This window comes from Entelurus aequoreus, linkage group LG01 (genome assembly GCF_033978785.1).
Source record: "Entelurus aequoreus isolate RoL-2023_Sb linkage group LG01, RoL_Eaeq_v1.1, whole genome shotgun sequence".
In the NCBI taxonomy this organism is placed as follows: domain Eukaryota; kingdom Metazoa; phylum Chordata; class Actinopteri; order Syngnathiformes; family Syngnathidae; genus Entelurus; species Entelurus aequoreus.
The window spans coordinates 102,108,901-102,127,121 of NC_084731.1; the positions used below are offsets into that span (position 1 = coordinate 102,108,901).

The window sequence follows — 18,221 nt, forward strand, 5'->3', positions numbered from 1 at the left end:
AGTACATGTGCTATTCACACATTTATCAATTTAAAACAGGCCTGGGCAATTATTTTGACTCGTGTTTTATCATTCTATGAATGATAAAACACTGAATATTGACAAAATATGAACGTCACACCCCCTCTCAAATTTAGAGAAAAAAATGTGTCTGGGTCTATTTTTTAAATGAGTCTATTTTTAGGAACACTAATACAAAACCTCACAATAATGTTTGTTTGAAAGCTATAAACGTTATGACAGACCGCCTTAAAAAACGGAATTTAAAATTTTTCTATGAATGATAAAACACTGAATATTGATTAAATATGAACGTCACACCCCCTCTCCATCCACATATTTTACAATCAAGCAAAATGCAACAAACACAGCGAAATATGAACGCTAAGGGTAAAACCCCAACCCCACCTACAATCTGATATATCTGACATATCACTAAGTTTTATAACTTTGTTGTGAAAATCTCCTTCCGCGTCTGTCCCTGACACCCACATTTCAGGCTGACACTCTGGAAACACTCTGTGGAAACAAATCACGCCCACATTGCTTGGTGCCTCGTCTGAGCTGCTGTGACGTAGATTACCATAGTCCAGGCCTGGGCAATTATTTTGACTCGGGGGGCCGGTATATCTGATTTTTAGGAACACTAATACAAAACCTCACAATAAAGTCTGATTGAATGCTAAAAACGTTATGACAGACCGCCTTAAAAAACGGAATTTAATTTTTTTCTATGAACGATAAAACACTGAATATACATATTTTACAATCAAGCGAAACGCAACAAAAATGCAACAAACACAGCGAAATATGAACGTGAAGAGTAAAAAAAACCCACTTACAATCTGATAGATCTGATATATCATTAAGTTTTGGAACTTTGTTGTAAAAATCGCCTTCCGCGTCTGTCCCTGACACCCGCATTTCAGGGTGACACTCTGGAAACACTCTGTGGAAACGCTCTCCACCCACACTGCTTGGTGCCTCGTCTGAGCTGCTGTAACTTAGATTACCTTAGTAACTAATTGCATTACCTTAGTAACTAGTATATCATGCAAAATAACGGATTCCAACCATTTAAATACTTCATATAGTTCAGACCTGGGCATTATGATGTGCAGTGAGGTTTGCTAATGACCGTAAGTCTTGAGCTATACAAAGTATTTCAATGGTTGGAATCTGCGCCTTTGCATGATTTACTAGTTACTACGGTAATATAATTAGTTACTATGGTAATCTAATGAGTTACTATGGTAATCTAATTAGTTACTATGGTAATCTTAAGAGTTACTGTGGTAATCTAATTAGTTAATATGGTAATCTGATGAGTTACTGCCGTAATCTAATTAGTTACTGTGGTAATCTAATTAGTTACTATGGCAATCTGATGAGTTACTGTGGTAATCTAATTAGTTACTGTGGTAATCTAATTAGTTACTATGGTAATCTAAGTCACAGCAGCTCAGACGAGGCACCAAGCAGTGTGGGCATGGTTTGTTTCGACAGAGTGTTTCCAGAGTGGCCAACCTGAAATGTGGGTGTCAGGGACAGACACGGAAGGAGATTTTCGCAACAAAGTTCTAAAACTTAGTGATATATCAGATTGTAAGTGGGGTTTTTTTACCCTTCGCGTTCATATTTCGCTGTGTTTATTGCATTTTTGTTGCGTTTTGCTTGATTGTAAAATATGTCGATGGAGAGGGGGTGTGACGTTCGTATGTTGTCAATATTCAGTGTTTTATCCTTCATAGAAAAATTTAAAATTCCATTCCGTTTTTTTTGGCGGTTTCTCATAACATTTTTTGCATTCAATCAGACATTATTGTGAGGTTTTGTATTAGTGTTCCTAAACATAGATATACTGGCCCCCAGACACATTTTTTTTCTTGAAACCCCCCCCCTCGAGTCAAAATAATTGCCTAGGCCTGGTATAGTTCAAGACTTATGGTCATTAGAAAACATCACTGCACATCATAATGGCAGCTACAGTTTCCAGATTAAAGATCTAAAAAAAAATATTTGGGAATGTCCGGCGGGCCGCATGTGGCCCCCGGGCCTTAATTTGCCCAGGTCTGATTTAAAAGTATATACACTTCATGACTAAGTGATTTAGTAGGATTTCTAGTGGGCTTACCGTGGAGTGGTAATAGATTGGTTTGTGGTTATGCCATATTTCAAGCAACAGCTGCACAAATGTTAGCACTAAAACAATAACACATCCGGTATACCCGCACCGATATCGTATTCCTACACGTGTGGCCCCTGGAGTGGCGTTAAAACATCAGAAAGTACATTCATCCTCTGGCCCGGACAGAATGATCGGTTCCCACTGGCAACAATATTCTGTTAGCGCCTGTCACATGCAGGCGGACTTCACTTATGGGGGATTTTGCATTTCTGCTGATTTGACATGGGATGCAACTTTCAAGTTTTATTACTGACAAAGGAGGGTCCGTTGAGGGCTCCTCAGAGTGCTTGTTGGCGAGTTAATGCTACTTCATTGGAGCAAAAATAAGCCAAGGTAGGAAAATAAAATAACACCCAAACCCTCACACCCTGTGAGCAAATTAGACATAGATAAGGATCGAAAGGTAACTAGAAGGACATCCAGCAGCATTTTACTGTGTGTGTGTGTGTGTGTGTGTGTGTGTGCGTGTGGCTATAAAGGAAACAAGAAGTCACAGTCTGGCCTCTCAGAGCAGAGAGTCGTCCGTGCATCCTCCCTCCAGGCCGTAGCGGAACTCCTGCAGGTTAGAGACGCCGTAGAAGTGGACGAAGGCTGCTGCCACCACCAGGACGTGAAAGATCTGATGGGAGTGGAACTGAGAGGAGAAGGAAGAGAACACGCTGGTCATGGTGGGGCGGCAGGAATACACACGTTAGGACTGTTGGGGGGTGAGAAACATCCTGTTTTACTTCCACAGAAGAGGAGATGTCCACCTTTTGGCAACCTGACACCTTACCACAGAGTGGGGTTGTCTCCATACCAAAAAGGGTGGGTACTCTGAGCTGCTGTTTGGCGCGTAAGCGCTAACAACAGTCAGGACCCATCCCCCCACCCGAAGGCGGAGGGAAGCTACTGATGGAACGAGATATTTTCCATATATCCATATTTTGTGTTACTTTTTACTTCCGTAGTCATATTACAAAACAGCTAGTGCTTTTCCAAATTGTCTGCTTAGTAAAAGGTTGACTGTGTGTTTGAGGCCATGGAGCGTCTGGAATGCAAGCGGTAGACAAAACAAAAGGGGAGAAGAGTACAGGAAGAGGGAGAAGAAGGCAGACCGGATAGAGCCACGCATCGGGATAGTTTGGGCAAGGCTGGTCTCATTATTGCCAAAGCTTTGACAATAAACAACGAAATACCAACTACTGCTTTTGGTGGTCAATTTAACATCAGCTTATTTGCCATTAAAAGAACTTGGGAGTGGACAGCAGACTTTGACTTCCTTGGGAGGAAGAGCTGTCGACGCAACAATTTGGGGGCTTCGTCCGAGATGGCACGCTGTTGATCGATGACTTCTTGCAATCTTCTGGACAGACTCTATTGGCCAATTCAAGGTGAGCAGAACCTTTCTTTTTAGATAAAATCTGCGTTAGGAGTCTGTCCTGAAGTCTGTAAGTCAAACACTATATTGAACCCCAGCACGCAGAGTTGTGATTTCGATAGATTGATTGCATCTTTGCAGAGCCTGCCATTGCATTAAAATTGTAAATAAGTGGTCAACTCACGCCATTGTGTCTCGATTACCGTGACGGGCAGTTTCATTGACGAGTGAACTAATAGTTGGGTGTAGCTTACACTGGGAATTTGGTCGTCCCTTAATGAGTTCGGGTTGCAAGATCCCAGTGACGATAAGAGGGCACTGAAACGTAAGGAAAAGGCTGGAGGCCATTTGTAAAAGGTACAATAAAGACTCCCGGGTTGGAAGATCCCTTTGCGTTGAGGGCACTAGAATTAAGAAAATATAGACACAATGGCCTTGGAGTGTGACAAACAGAAATGTGATGGCGGCGGGGCAAAATGTGATGATTGGCTGCCGTTCAATGATCAATTGAATGGACGGTTGTCGACAATGGAACTAGCAGGTAGAGAAAAAAAAAAAAAAAAAGGGAAAAAAAAGGAGAACGTTCCTTGAAAGGGTTAAGAGGGAGTTTACAATACTCGAAAAGTCGTGAACTCAAACGTCTGGTAAAATAAAAAATAAATTAAAAAAAAAAAAAAAAGTAAGTGGAAGTTTTATGGTAAAGTGAAACGCAGAGAGTGTGCTGCTGAGTGTGAGTGTGTGTGAGTGGGAGTGCTTACGCGTGCTCGTGTGTGTGTGTGCTGCTGAGTGTGAGTGTGTGTGTGTGTGTGTGCGCTGGTGAAAATGGAACACTCAGGGAGAGAATTTAAGAGTTTGGCGTATGATAAAAGTAAACGGGGATTACGTGGAAAAACGAAATGCAGCAAAAGAAACGATGATTAATGACAGAATGAACTGATTGGTTTTTTGTCTGCCGCGCATGCGCAAGACAATTCAAACGACCCGCCCAGACTTTGACTAAGTCACCGCCCCCTACTCCAGTGACAAGAGAAGGAGGTATTAACACGCCCCCTCTAAGATTAATCCTGCCTCCGAAAATTAACCCCTTGTACACGTCTGACCGTTTTCTCCGGCAGACATTTTTGACACATGACATTAACACTTTGGACATACTACAATATAAGTTTCTTGCCGATGCATACATGCAAGCCATTGTTGACCTTGCTTTCCCACCTGTACCTCCGGGAGGGAACCTTTGGCCAAACACTTTGGACAAAGTTAACCCTGATATACACGGTGCCAAAAACAATATATGGCAGGACATTTTATTCATCCCATGCAAAATAGGGCTAATGACAGAGCAACAAGGAAACGACTACTTAAATTACAGATCGCTGAAGATAAAAGGTTAAAAGAACCAAAAGGTCAAAGATCAGCTAGGGTATATTCGGCAGTGGGTGACCTTGCTTTTGAGTTCCAACAGGTGGAGGAAAGAATCCTCAACAGACGTGCGGTTGGACTCGGGTGGTGGACAACACGATGCTTCAAAGCCGGTCTGGGGTAGACACTGTTTCGGCTGTGACCAGCCTGGTCACTGGAGTCGTGACTGTCCGAACATTTCCGAACAGGAAAGGTTCCGTCGTGCCAACAAACAAACACGAAGGCGTGTAAGAGGACGCCCACCTCAGGAGCCGCAGCAGGAAGTACCGACAGGACCCCTGCTGGACATGAGTGTCAACGGACAATTTTATCAGCCACCCATTCGATTCTGAATGCAGAGGTACCAAAAAAACTGTGTGCTTCCTCTTTAAAGGTCGAAGGCTTCGCTGGGGTCACAAGAAGGTTACCTGTCACCAAACCACTTCCGGTTCAGATTGCTGGACCTCCTTTACAGACTGTACCCTGACATTCAAATCGCAAAGAAGGAACATTCCTGGTGTTACCTGACGGCTGAACCACCCAGCTGCGACACCACTACCAAGACTACTCCATGAGCTCATACCACAGCCTGAAACAACAGGAATGGCTCTAACGGTGAAAACCCTGACTGACTGAGATGCTTCCGTGTGTTCTGCCACCCGACTCGCCATATGTTATGATTATTTATATATGTTGGAACTCAAGGTGTGGCTGCTCATGTTGACCTATCTTTGCAACAGCTAGCATGGCATAAGATGGACACAATAGTGTCCCACATTGTTCCCTTGCTCTCTGTCTCGCCTACAAAACCAAAGAACTTAGGTCCAATGATAAGACACGGCGTAGCTGCCAAACATTACACCGACACCCAAATACCACATTTTCAATTGTTTAGGTTTAGCCCATGGTTAAACACATAACTATGGGCTGCACTTTAGACACCTGTAGGCTACGAGGAGCTAGCAGCTACACAACAGCTGAGCTAAAACGACACATTACATATTTAAGCATATCAAATAATTATAGTTGCTCATTACATACACATAGTCGTCAAGACAGAAGTCTGATAGAAAGTATTCAGTAACAAACGTGTCTGCATCATTCAACTTTCTACAACATGAGCTTGACTTAATGAATTATTGGGGCCACCAGGTGTGGTAAAAATTCAAAATACTATTGCTAAAGCATCCGCCATAAGGGTAGTATTTTTCTAGTATTGGTGACAATATAAATATAAGCATATTTTGTTACTTTCACCATATTGAATAAATTACATAAAAGATAGGGTTTAGTCGAGTTTGAGTTATTTGTGATATCGCTAAGGGGTCCCCTACCCTAACAACACCCCCCAGTGGACCATAGAGGCTAAAGAGACAATCATTGACCTCAAACATGACCTGTCCTCCGCTACTTGACTATTAGCTGACCTTTTTCTTAGATGTTTCTGAAAGTGATAGTATGACTAACACAGTCCTTTTTTTTCAGAAACAGAAGGGGGTGAGTGAGGGTGGATACAGACTCCTTGGAACAAAATCGACAATCATCCGACTCTGACACATTCCATAGTTTTAACGTTTTTACCGCGGGTAAGAAGTTATAACTAATTTTAATTTGAAAATAACGATTTTACACATCGATAGTAGTTTAATAGATCAAATTTAGAATATGGATGAGGTGAGGGTGAACCATGTATAGTCTTTGATTTCACTGATATGATCAATACGGTACAAGGGAAAAGGTACGTACTGACTTGTGTTGACAATCACAGTTGTTGGCCGGAAGCAACTACAACCCCAAAAGAGGATGCAATATCAGTAATTAAATGACTTGTGGATGACCTAGTACCCCGACATGGTTTCCCCAAAAAGATTAGGTCAGACAACGGCAACCATTTAAAAAAATACTCACTTAGCCTTGGTCGAAAAGGCTTTCGGACTAGAACACAGGTTTGGGGTACCATCCTGAGTCCCAAGGCAAGGTTGAAAGGATGGACCAGAACATAAAAAACTAATTGGCTAAAATCTGTGCACAGACCAAATTTAATTGGATTGACATGTTGCAATTAGCGTTAATGATCATTTGAAGGTCCGTGAATAAAGCTGTTTTACCGCCCTTTGAGTTTTTCACCCTATGAGCTGCATACAGGTCAGCCATTCACAGGACCAGCAGCCCCCCATGGAAGGAGGACTCAGCGTAAAACCAAAATGGTATTTTACACAAAAAATTCAGAATTTGTGTAATAATTTCTCTGCACAGATTCGTGGACCACAATCCACTACTCCAGGGACCCTCCCTCCCGTTGAGTGGGTTAAGCTCAAAGTCATCAAACGCAAGTGGACGGAGCCCAGGTGGACTGGTCCCTTCAAGGTCGTGGAACGGACGTCCCACGCCCTTCGACTGGCTGGTAAAGGGGACACCTGGTACCACCTCTCCCTCTGCACTCCTGCTGAAGAACCTGACAGATCACCAGCAGATGTCATTGCTGACATCGCCACATCATCTGCCCCACTCGACCCCCTAGAAGCGCCTTTTGAGCCTGAGGCATCTGAAGAAGAACGGGAGCAGAAAACGACTCATTTTTAGTGTGTGTGTTAACGAAGTAACACACATAAGGGGTGATTGTGCTAGTAACCTCTCCCCCTCTAGGTCATAGAAGAGCGAGGCTTTAATTACACTCACATAATTCTCCAGCCCAGAAGACGACGCTGAGAGAGAGATTTTCTACCTATATTACTCTTTTCAACTTCTATATGGTATATCCTTATTTGAGACTAGCCTTTATAGTCGAAGTTATCCAATTTCTCTTACTTGTTTTCAGCATAACTATCTGTGTCGTTATATTAAGTGAAAAGTTTGATGTTTATCCCCGTTTCGTTACCTGAATTACTCTGATATTGATAGACGAAAGGCAGGATGTTACACCCGACTAGTGTTCCCTGACGGACTGGTGCTTGGGCGTGTTCTACTGTCTTTGTGTCTCAGTTCATCCTTCCTGACGACAGTGACTGACAAGTGTCTAAGAACATACAGCGGACTTTAAATAGACTGGGTCAAAGGGGATAGCAAGACTTATTTTTTGACCTGTGCAGTGTGATTAATTACGGGGGACACAATAAATATTACCGTGGTAATAACCTCTATATTTGTTACGACTCAACCCTGAACCATTGGTGTCGGATGCAGACAACATACTCTGGTAAGTTGTGCCCATCGTCCCTTTTATGTTGTTTTGGGGCTTGACCTGACTGATACAGACGCTAAAGGAATTATTAAAATTAATGTCCTTGAGAGGGCGTTAACTACCTCTACACCCTCTGTAGCACCTAAAGTACCACCCCACCTCGGTGGTGTTTCAAAGGCTCACATCCGTGCGTGCTAATGACATCACCACCGAAGGCCTGGTAACTTTGACCTTTGACCTTAGGAGCGGGTGCAGACAACCTGTGGCTCAGGTGGATGCCAAAACCTGGGTGACTGTGTTGCTTCTTCCGCTGGACGTCCTTTTCCCCACACATACCCCGCCCCTTTTAAGTTGACTGACATAAATGGCTCAGACTGTCTTATTTCCTTGTTCTCTGAACCCACGCCACTAGGGTGCGATTTGTTGGCTAGTGTGTACCCTCCTGTTGACAATTCCACCCGACTTCTTCCATTTGTGGCCCAAAAGCTGAATTACACGTGTTTTCAATTCAAAGGACCCTCTTCGTCCCCCAACAAATTGGGTGACATTAACCCTTCTTGGTGCACCACACTGATAGATGGCTCGAGGATAGGCCCTTGGGCACGAGCTGACTTATTCTGGTATTGTGGGGAGCACAGATTGTACATTAGAATTCCAAAGTTATCCGTGGGGATTTGTGCTATGGTTAGACTGGTGACCCCACTCACTCTAGTGGGTACCAAATTAACTCCCCTTGTAACTCCTGTCTCAGCTGCCACTCTAACTCCCCGCCGACGCCGTCATGTTTTATCTCGGAGGAGTGTAAAGGGCTCCTTCGATTTGACGAGGAACCCTGATGGTGTTTACTTTGATGCAATAGGCCAGCCTAGGGGGGTCCCCTCACAACATAAATTGTGGTGTGAATCCTGTGCAGGTTTCGAAAACCTTCCTATCATTGGTGCTATTTTCCCTGTGACGGCTACTAAAAATGTTGAACGCATTAACTATGTTTTTTATAATCTGTTGAGACTGACCAACCTGACTCGTGACGCCGTTGAGGGACTTGCTGAACAACTTGCCCCGACCTCCCTCATGGCCATCCAGAACCGCATAGCCTTGATCGCATCATAGCCAAGGAAGAAGGTGTGTGTGCAATGTTTGGTGACCAATGCTATACCTTCATTCCTAACAACACTGCCCCCGATGGCTCAGTTCAGAGGGCCTTAGAAGGCCTCCATGCCCTGTCCAGGGAACTTACTGAAGTTTCAGGGGCCTCTGACCCCTTCAAAGATTGGCTCCAGAACACATTTGGCAGGTGGACTGAGCTAATTAAGTCTGTCCTGGTCTCAATTGGAGTTTTTTTGACCATCATAGCCTCATGTGGCTGCTTTATCGCCCCTTGTGCTAAATCTTTATGCACCCGCATCATTGTTAGAGCTTTAGAAGGTCAACCCCACCCTGTTTCTGGACTCGTAATGACTCTAAAGGGGGTCGAGCAAAATGGAGACTTTCGAGAAATGTTGGTTTCCTTCCCTGACCATGACGACAGTGACGTGGACTCCCTCCATCTATCTCCAATGTAAATATGCTGTTGTTTTTATTGCTAGCTTGCTCAAAGAAAAAAACAGCACCTACTTTAATGTGGGGCATGCTTTAGAAGTGTTTAACTAGTAGTAAAAGATCTTATTAGAAGATCTCAAAGGGGGAGTGATGGAACGAGATATTTTCCATATATCCATATTTTGTGTTACTTTTTACTTCCGTAGTCATATTACAAAACAGCTAGTGCTTTTCCAAATTGTCTGCTTAGTAAAAGGTTGACTGTGTGTTTGAGGCCATGGAGCGTATGGAATGCAAGCGGTAGACAAAACAAAAGGGGAGAAGAGTACAGGAAGAGGGAGAAGAAGGCAGACCGGATAGAGCCACGCATCGGGATAGTTTGGGCAAGGCTGGTCTCATTATTGCCAAAGCTTTGACAATAAACAACGAAATACCAACTACTGCTTTTGGTGGTCAATTTAACATCAGCTTATTTGCCATTAAAAGAACTTGGGAGTGGACAGCAGACTTAGACTTCCTTGGGAGGAAGAGCTGTCGACGCAACACTACCCTCTCGTCCACTGGGTTGAACTCCAACGTGCAGGCTTTGAGCCGGGGGACAACAAGAATTGCCACCCCAGCCCGTCGCCTCTCACTGCTGGCAACGTCAGAGTGGAAGAGAGTCCAGCCCCTCTCGAGAGAACTGGTTCCAGAGCCCTTGCTGTGCGTCGAAGTGAGTCCGACTATATCTCGCCGGAACTTCTCCACCTCGCGCACTAGCTCAGGCTCCTTCTCCCCCAGCGAGGTGACATTCCACGTCCCAAGAGCTAGCTTCTGTAGCCGAGGATCGGACCGCCAAGTGCCCTGCCTTCGGCTGCTGCCCAGCTCACATTGCACCCGACCTCTATGGCCCCTGCTATGGGTGGTGAGCCCATTGGAGGGGGGACCCATGTTGCCTCTACGGGCTGCGTCCGGCCAGGCCCCATGGGGACAGGCCCGGCCACCAGGCGCTCGCCATCGTGCCCCAACTCCGGGCCTGGCTCCAGAGGGGGTCCCCGGAGACCCGCGTCCGGGCGAGGGAAATCTGAGTCTCGGTTCTTGTATTTCCATAGAAGTCTTCGAGGAAATACAAGAACATATACAGTATATACACTACCGTTCAAAAGTTTGGGGTCACATTGAAATGTCCTTATTTTTGAAGGAAAAGCACTGTACTTTTCAATGAAGATAACTTTAAACTAGTCTTAACTTTAAAGAAATACACTCTATACATTGCTAATGTGGTAAATGACTATTCTAGCTGCAAATGTCTGGTTTTTGGTGCAATATCTACATAGGTGTATAGAGGCCCATTTCCAGCAACTATCACTCCAGTGTTCTAATGGTACAATGCGTTTGCTCATTGGCTCAGAAGGCTAATTGATGATTAGAAAACCCTTGTGCAATCATGTTCACACATCTGAAAACAGTTTAGCTCGTTACAGAAGCTACAAAACTGACCTTCCTTTGAGCAGATTGAGTTTCTGGAGCATCACATTTGTGGGGTCAATTAAACGCTCAAAATGGCCAGAAAAAGAGAACTTTCATCTGAAACTCGACAGTCTATTCTTGTTCTTAGAAATGAAGGCTATTCCACAAAATTGTTTGGGTGACCCCAATCTTTTGAACGGTAGTGTATATACTGTTCATGTTTACATTGTTTCTTATGGGGAACCATGCGAACCATGTTCAAGAATGAATAAAGTTTGCGAATCAAGGTTGTACAGTACATAGATACTAGTATCCAACTGAGTTTCAAAAATCATTTCTCCAAGCAAATCTGGTGAAAAACAAACTTACCCATATGTCACACTTCCCAGGGAAGTAGCGCTCGGGGATCCTGGCTGCATACAGACCAGCACCAGTGATATACATGGCCCCCATCAGGTAGAACCAACCCATCTGGCCCACCGTGGTGGCCTTCACAAAGCCCTCCTCAATGGTGAAGTGCATGGTGGGAACAATGCCGCTGAGTCCCAGGCCCATGAACACACCTAAGACAACAAGGTACGGTAACTCAGTTGGCCACTCATCGCACAACAAAACCTCAATTGGTGACACGTGTGATCGTGGCTGATGTATCACCTGCTCTTGTGGGTCTGTGTCGAGGTGTGGAAAAGCGGTCCCACTGGGCCACGATGATGGCGGCAATGCCGAGTACACAAACAACGGTGAGGTAGATAAGTCGAGGCTGAGGAGAGCAGTAGAAGGAGTAGTACAGCCAGGGCACGAAAGAGCCCATGATGAGGAGAGCAATGCCTGAGTAGTCAAGCCTGGAGGACAAAGAGCCACACAGGATTTGTATACACATACACATACATAAACACATTTATACATACATATATACGTACATACACATACACACATACATGTATACAGTACATACATACACATCCTCTATTGTTACTATTAAATTATTTGTATACACATTAGTCATCTATTGTTACTATTAACTTACAAACCCCGTTTCCATATGAGTTGGGAAATTGTGTTAGATGTAAATATAAACGGAATACAATGATTTGCAAATCCCTTTCAACCCATATTCAACTGAATGCACTACAAAGACAAGATATTTGATGTTCAAACTCATAAACTTTATTTTTTTTTTGCAAATAATAATTAACTTAGAATTTCATGGCTGCAACACGTGCCAAAGTAGTTGGGAAAGGGCATTTTTACCACTGTGTTACATGGCCTTTCCTTTTAACAACACTCAGTAAACGTTTGGGAACTGAGGAGACACATTTTTTAAGCTTCTCAGGTGGAATTCTTTCCCATTCTTGCTTGATATACAGCTTAAGTTGTTCAACAGTCCGGGGTCTCCGTTGTGGTATTTTAGGCTTCATAATGCGCCACACATTTTCAATGGGAGACAGGTCTGGACTACAGGCAGGCCAGTCTAGTACCCGCACTCTTTTACTATGAAGCCACGTTGATGTAACACGTGGCTTGGCATTGTCTTGCTGAAATAAGCAGGGGCGTCCATGGTAACGTTGCTTGGATGGCAACATATGTTGCTCCAAAACCTGTATGTACCTTTCAGTATTAATGGCGCCTTCACAGATGTGTAAGTTACCCATGTCTTGGGCACTAATACACCCCCATACCATCACAGATGCTGGCTTTTTAACTTTGCGCTTATAACAATCCGGATGGTTCTTTTCCACTTTGGTCCGGAGGACACGACGTCCACAGTTTCCAAAAACAATTTGAAATGTGGACTCGTCAGACCACAGAACACTTTTCCACTTTGTATCAGTCCATCTTAGATGAGCTCAGACCCAGCGAAGCCGACGGCATTTCTGTTCAACAATTTGCTCACGCATTTGTTGACAAAGTGGTGACCCTCGCCCCATCCTTGTTTGTGAATGACTGAGCATTTCATGGAATCTACTTTTATACCCAATCATGGCACCCACCTGTTCCCAATTTGCCTGTTCACCTGTGGGATGTTCCAAATAAGTGTTTGATGAGCATTCCTCAACTTTATCAGTATTTATTGCCACCTTTCCCAACTTCTTTGTCACGTGTTGCTGGCATCAAATTCAGTTAATGATTATTTGCAAAAAAAAAATGTTTATCAGTTTGAACATCAAATATGTTGTCTTTGTAGCATATTCAACTGAATATGGGTTGAAAATGATTTGCAAATCATTGTATTCCGTTTATATTTACATCTAACACAATTTCCTAACTCATATGGAAATGGGGTTTGTGGATTGGTCACATCTAGACTTCAGCGTTTCCCACACATTCATTTATTTGTGGCGGCCTGCCACGAAAGAATTAAGGCCGCCACAAACATTTTTTATTTTTTTTAAAATTTTTATTTTATTTTATTTATTTATTTTTGTCCTGTCCAGCTTCTCAGGCAAATCCTATAGTTGATGTAAATGCCCATATCGGCTGTTCAGATTTACTTTACAAAAGAGAAGTGTAGGATCAAGATTTTTGGAGCTCTTTGTTCAGTGGATCAGATGATTGATGAAGCTTTGTGTCTATCTACCACCACTACTGTTTTCTGTTTATTTGTTACTGACTGTGGCAGGACACCTCTGCCTCTGTTTCACTTTATGTTGCTGGTAAATAATATGGTTGTAGTAGTAGGCTAAAGTTAAATTATTTAGTATGCACTAATTAAAGGGGCAGAGCTTTAAGAGACATTTTAGCTTTTATATTTTTATAAGATATATTTTTTGTAAGAACCACAATTAATAAATATATTTCAGTTAATAAATTATTGTTCAAATCTGTATATAAATATGTACATAAAGTGTTGTAATTATATTGTAAAATGGGTGGATGGATGGATGGATGGACGTTTAAAACAAAACTGTTATTAATTAGTAAGTATACATTCTTTTTAGCCTTTTTAGAGAAAATCATATCATTGTAGTAAATTATGCAAATTACTAGATGATGTCATGGTGACCACGCCCATAGCCACGCCCCCACCACCACAGGTATCTTGGCAGTTTATGGGAAACACTGGACTTAGACTTAGATTGGTCACATCTAGTGTGAGACTTAGATTAGTCACATCTAGTGTGAGACTTAGATTGGTCACATCTAGTCTTAAACTTAGATTGGTCACATCTAGTCTCATACTTAGATTGGTCACATCTAGTCTCATACTTAGATTGGTCACATCCAGTCTCATACTTAGATTGGTCACATCCAGTCTCATACTTAGATTGGTCACATCCAGTCTCATACTTAGATTGGTCACATCCAGTCTCAGACTTAGATTGGTCACATCCAGTCTCAGACTTAGATTGGTCGCATCCAGTCTTAGACTTAGATTGGTCGCATCTAGTCTTAGTTTGGTTACATTAGTCTTAGATTGGTCACATCTAGTCTTAGATTGGTCACATCTAGTCTTAGATTGATCACATCTCGTCTTAGACTATGATTGGTCACATCGAGTCTTAAGACTGGTAAGATCTAGTCTTAAACTTAGATTGGTCTGATCTAGAATATATAGTCTTAGACTGGTCTGATCTAGAATATATAGTCTTAGACTGGTAAGATCTAGTCTTAAACTTAGATTGGTCTGATCTAGAATATATTTGTATTTTTGATAAGCCGTAGGTCAATTGTTGCACATTCTTAAAATGTTTTCTCCTCTGATTAGAAAATACTCACATTCAAACACAAGATTTGAAGAAACTATCAGTAATTGCTGAGGCGTGGAAGGGGTGGCAAACTCTTTGTTCCTCTTTCAAACATGTTGAATTGTGCAACGTCAAACAATGTTACGCTCCGCCGTCCAACTTGTTGAGCATGTTTGTGAGCAATGAGTGAGAAGTGTTTGCAAAAAGTGTGGAGAAGAGTCTTACTTGGAAAAGGTGCGGGACACTTTCTCAGAGTGGCAGTAGACGGTATGGAAAAGCCAGGAGAAACTGAGGCAGAGCACAGCTCCCAGAAAGAACATGCCGAACACCACTTTCTCTTGTAGCGGCGCCATGAAATACATGTTGGGCCGCAACATGGTTAGCGTGCCCAGACCCAGGAACAGGATCAGCCCTGAGGGAGATACAACCGTTTAGCCGTGACTCACAGACCTAAAAACATCTTTGCATTCTCACCTAACAGATGAGTCCAAATGTTCCCGGTCTCGGTGTGAATTCTGAAGATGCTTCCGAAGCAGGCCCGGAATGAAGGCATGGGAGGCCGATGTCCGTGTAGGAGGTAATCGTTGTCCTTGAGCCACTCTGGCAGGACATGGAAGGGAATGACTCTCCAGCGCCCCTCCCAGACCTGTGAGAGACATGCTAGGTATGACCACTGGTGATCTGACTGCATTATCACTGTGAGGTCTCTGTGACAGACCAGATACACTTGCACCAATTCGTAAAACAACTCATAATAACCCAACACTAGAAATGGTTTTAGGTACTGAACGTGTGCATCCATGTGCAAGAAAATCTAAAGAGGACACATTTGAAACACTTTAATCCCATGATCAAACCTGGAACCAACATTTGCCTTTTTTCACTGATCGGCGATCGGCTGATGATCTTTACCGCAGCTGTGTCCCAGTGTTAACGTGACTAGAGATTGTACTCGCATGAAAGATTCCTTCAAACAAGAGAATGCATTACATTTCCACATTTCTTCTTAAGAAATGCATGAATTACAGGAGGGTGCGTTTCTACAAGCTACAACGAACGCATCGTTTATCCACAGTGCCGAGCCGCTTCTAAATGACTATGGTTATCATTGGCTGACGGGAGTAAAAGGAATGGCTAAGCATGCTACACATACACACATCGAGCAGGACGACAAAAGAAGCTAACCGCTATAGCTTCGACGTAGAGTAGGTGTGATCGATCCCTACTAAAGTGTCAGTATTAGGGCTGTCAATGTTAATGTGATTTTTATTATTTTTATTATCCCGTTACCATAAATGAATGATGATTAATCAAAGTGTATGTTTTGACCGTTGTCTTGGCATTACGCACAGGCAGTGATCACGTGACACACCAGTTAGAGCAAGGGTGTCAAACTGGTTTTCATTGAGGGCCACATGGCAGTTATGGTTGCCCTCATAGGGCCGCGTTTAACAATGAGTAATATATGAATATACACACACACACACACACACACACACACACACACACACACACACACACACACACACACACACACACACACACACACACACACACACACACACACACACACACACACACACACACACACACACACACACACACACACACACACACACACACACACACACACAAACTACCGTTCAAAAGTTTGGGGTCACCCAAATAATTTTGTGGAATAGCCTTCATTTCTAAGAACAAGAATAGACTGTCGAGTTTCAGATGAAAGTTCTCTTTTTCTGGCCATTTTGAGCGTTTAATTAACCCCACAAATGTGATGCTCCAGAAACTCAATCTGCTCAAAGGAAGGTCAGTTTTGTAGCTTCTGTAACGAGCTAAACTGTTTTCAGATGTGTGAACATGATTGCACAAGGGTTTTCTAATCATCAATTAGCCTTCTGAGCCAATGAGCAAACACATTGTACCATTAGAACACTGGAGTGATAGTTGCTGGAAATGGGCCTCTATACACCTATGTAGATATTGCACCAAAAACCAGACATTTGCAGCTAGAATAGTCATTTAACACATTAGCAATGTATAGAGTGTGTTTCTTTAAAGTTAAGACTAGTTTAAAGTTATCTTCATTGAAAAGTACAGTGCTTTTCCTTCAAAAATAAGGACATTTCAATGTGACCCCAAACTTTTGAACGGTAGTGTATATATACACATTCATATATATATATATATACCCATACTAGAGATGCGCGGTTTGCGAACACAACCGCGGAGTCCGTGGATAATCCGCGGGTCGGGCGGATGCATGACGAAAAAAATAGATTTTAAATAGATTCGGGCGGGTGGCGGTTGAACCAATTCAGAAAAAAAAAATACATAGTTAAATGTTGTTACCCACATACGAAAAACGAGCAGCACTTTTTGAAACAGGCAAATATTCATCAGGTACTGCTGCAGCTGTCACACAAAATTTCTTCCCCCCTACAAAAGCCTTCCCACCCATTTACTTCCGGGGCTGCGTCCAATAAAGTCACAAAGTTGCCGGGGGTCCTTAACCCGCACGCGACTGTCCTGTTTCGCGCCTGTACAAAAAAAACCCAATAATCAATTTCTTCAGATTCCAGCAGCTGTCAAAGACGAAGTATCCTTCCAGCGACGGGCAGTCAAAGCCGAAGTGCTATCGATCGCTGTCAATGACGTAAGAGGAAACATGACCACGGAAGTAAATGGGGGGGAGGAGGTTTTTGTAGGGGGAAGAAATTTGGCGTGACACAGCACACCACAACACAACAGCAGAAGAAGAAAAAAATAAAAAGATTGCAACGCCGGCTGCAAACGTGGTACGAGACAAACTAAAAAAGGTAATACTAAAGACCAGGGAAAAAAAAGTAACAATAATAGTTAACACTTTCTTAATGGAAATTACAATAATATTATAATAATGATAAATAATATTATCACGCATTAATATCTCTTAGCCTCTAATTCGTGGCCAAGAGATATTAATGCGTGGCACGCATTGAATGTCTCTGCTGCATTGGATCAGTTTCCTTTCTTTAACAGGAATGCCTTGCATCGTCTATATTAGATATATAACAACGGGTGGGTGGCGGGTGGCGGGCGGTTGTGGTTTTGATAAAATGTTAGTTCGGGTGGATGGTGGGTGGATGACGACTTTTGTGATGCGGTTGCGGATGAAATAATTGCCTATCCGCGCATCTCTAATACATACATATATACGTATATATATATGCATATATATATATGCATATATGCATATATATATATATATATATATGCATATATATATATGCATATATGCATATATATATATATATATATATATATATATATATATATATATATATATATATATATATATATATATATATATATATATATATATATATCAAGGTATACATATATATGTATACATACATACATACATACATACATACATAC

General features: G+C 42.5%; 1 protein-coding gene across 2 annotated transcripts in view; it reads right to left on the minus strand.

The window, feature by feature from the left end:
• Nucleotides 1–1,760: 1,760 nt before the first annotated feature.
• Nucleotides 1,761–18,221, minus strand: part of LOC133660728 (adiponectin receptor protein 1-like) — a 37,838-nt gene continuing 21,377 nt past the window's right edge. Inside the window, exons 3-7 of one of the 2 annotated variants that reach the window (XM_062064318.1) lie at nucleotides 15,276–15,447; nucleotides 15,027–15,213; nucleotides 11,770–11,957; nucleotides 11,485–11,678; nucleotides 1,761–2,822 (exon numbers count right to left, since the gene is read on the minus strand). In XM_062064318.1, coding sequence (XP_061920302.1) covers nucleotides 2,694–2,822; nucleotides 11,485–11,678; nucleotides 11,770–11,957; nucleotides 15,027–15,213; nucleotides 15,276–15,447 — 870 coding nt within the window. In that variant the 3' untranslated portion in view covers nucleotides 1,761–2,693. The remainder of the gene's footprint in view (nucleotides 2,823–11,484; nucleotides 11,679–11,769; nucleotides 11,958–15,026; nucleotides 15,214–15,275; nucleotides 15,448–18,221) is intronic. The other variant, XM_062064312.1, reaches the window with a different exon arrangement.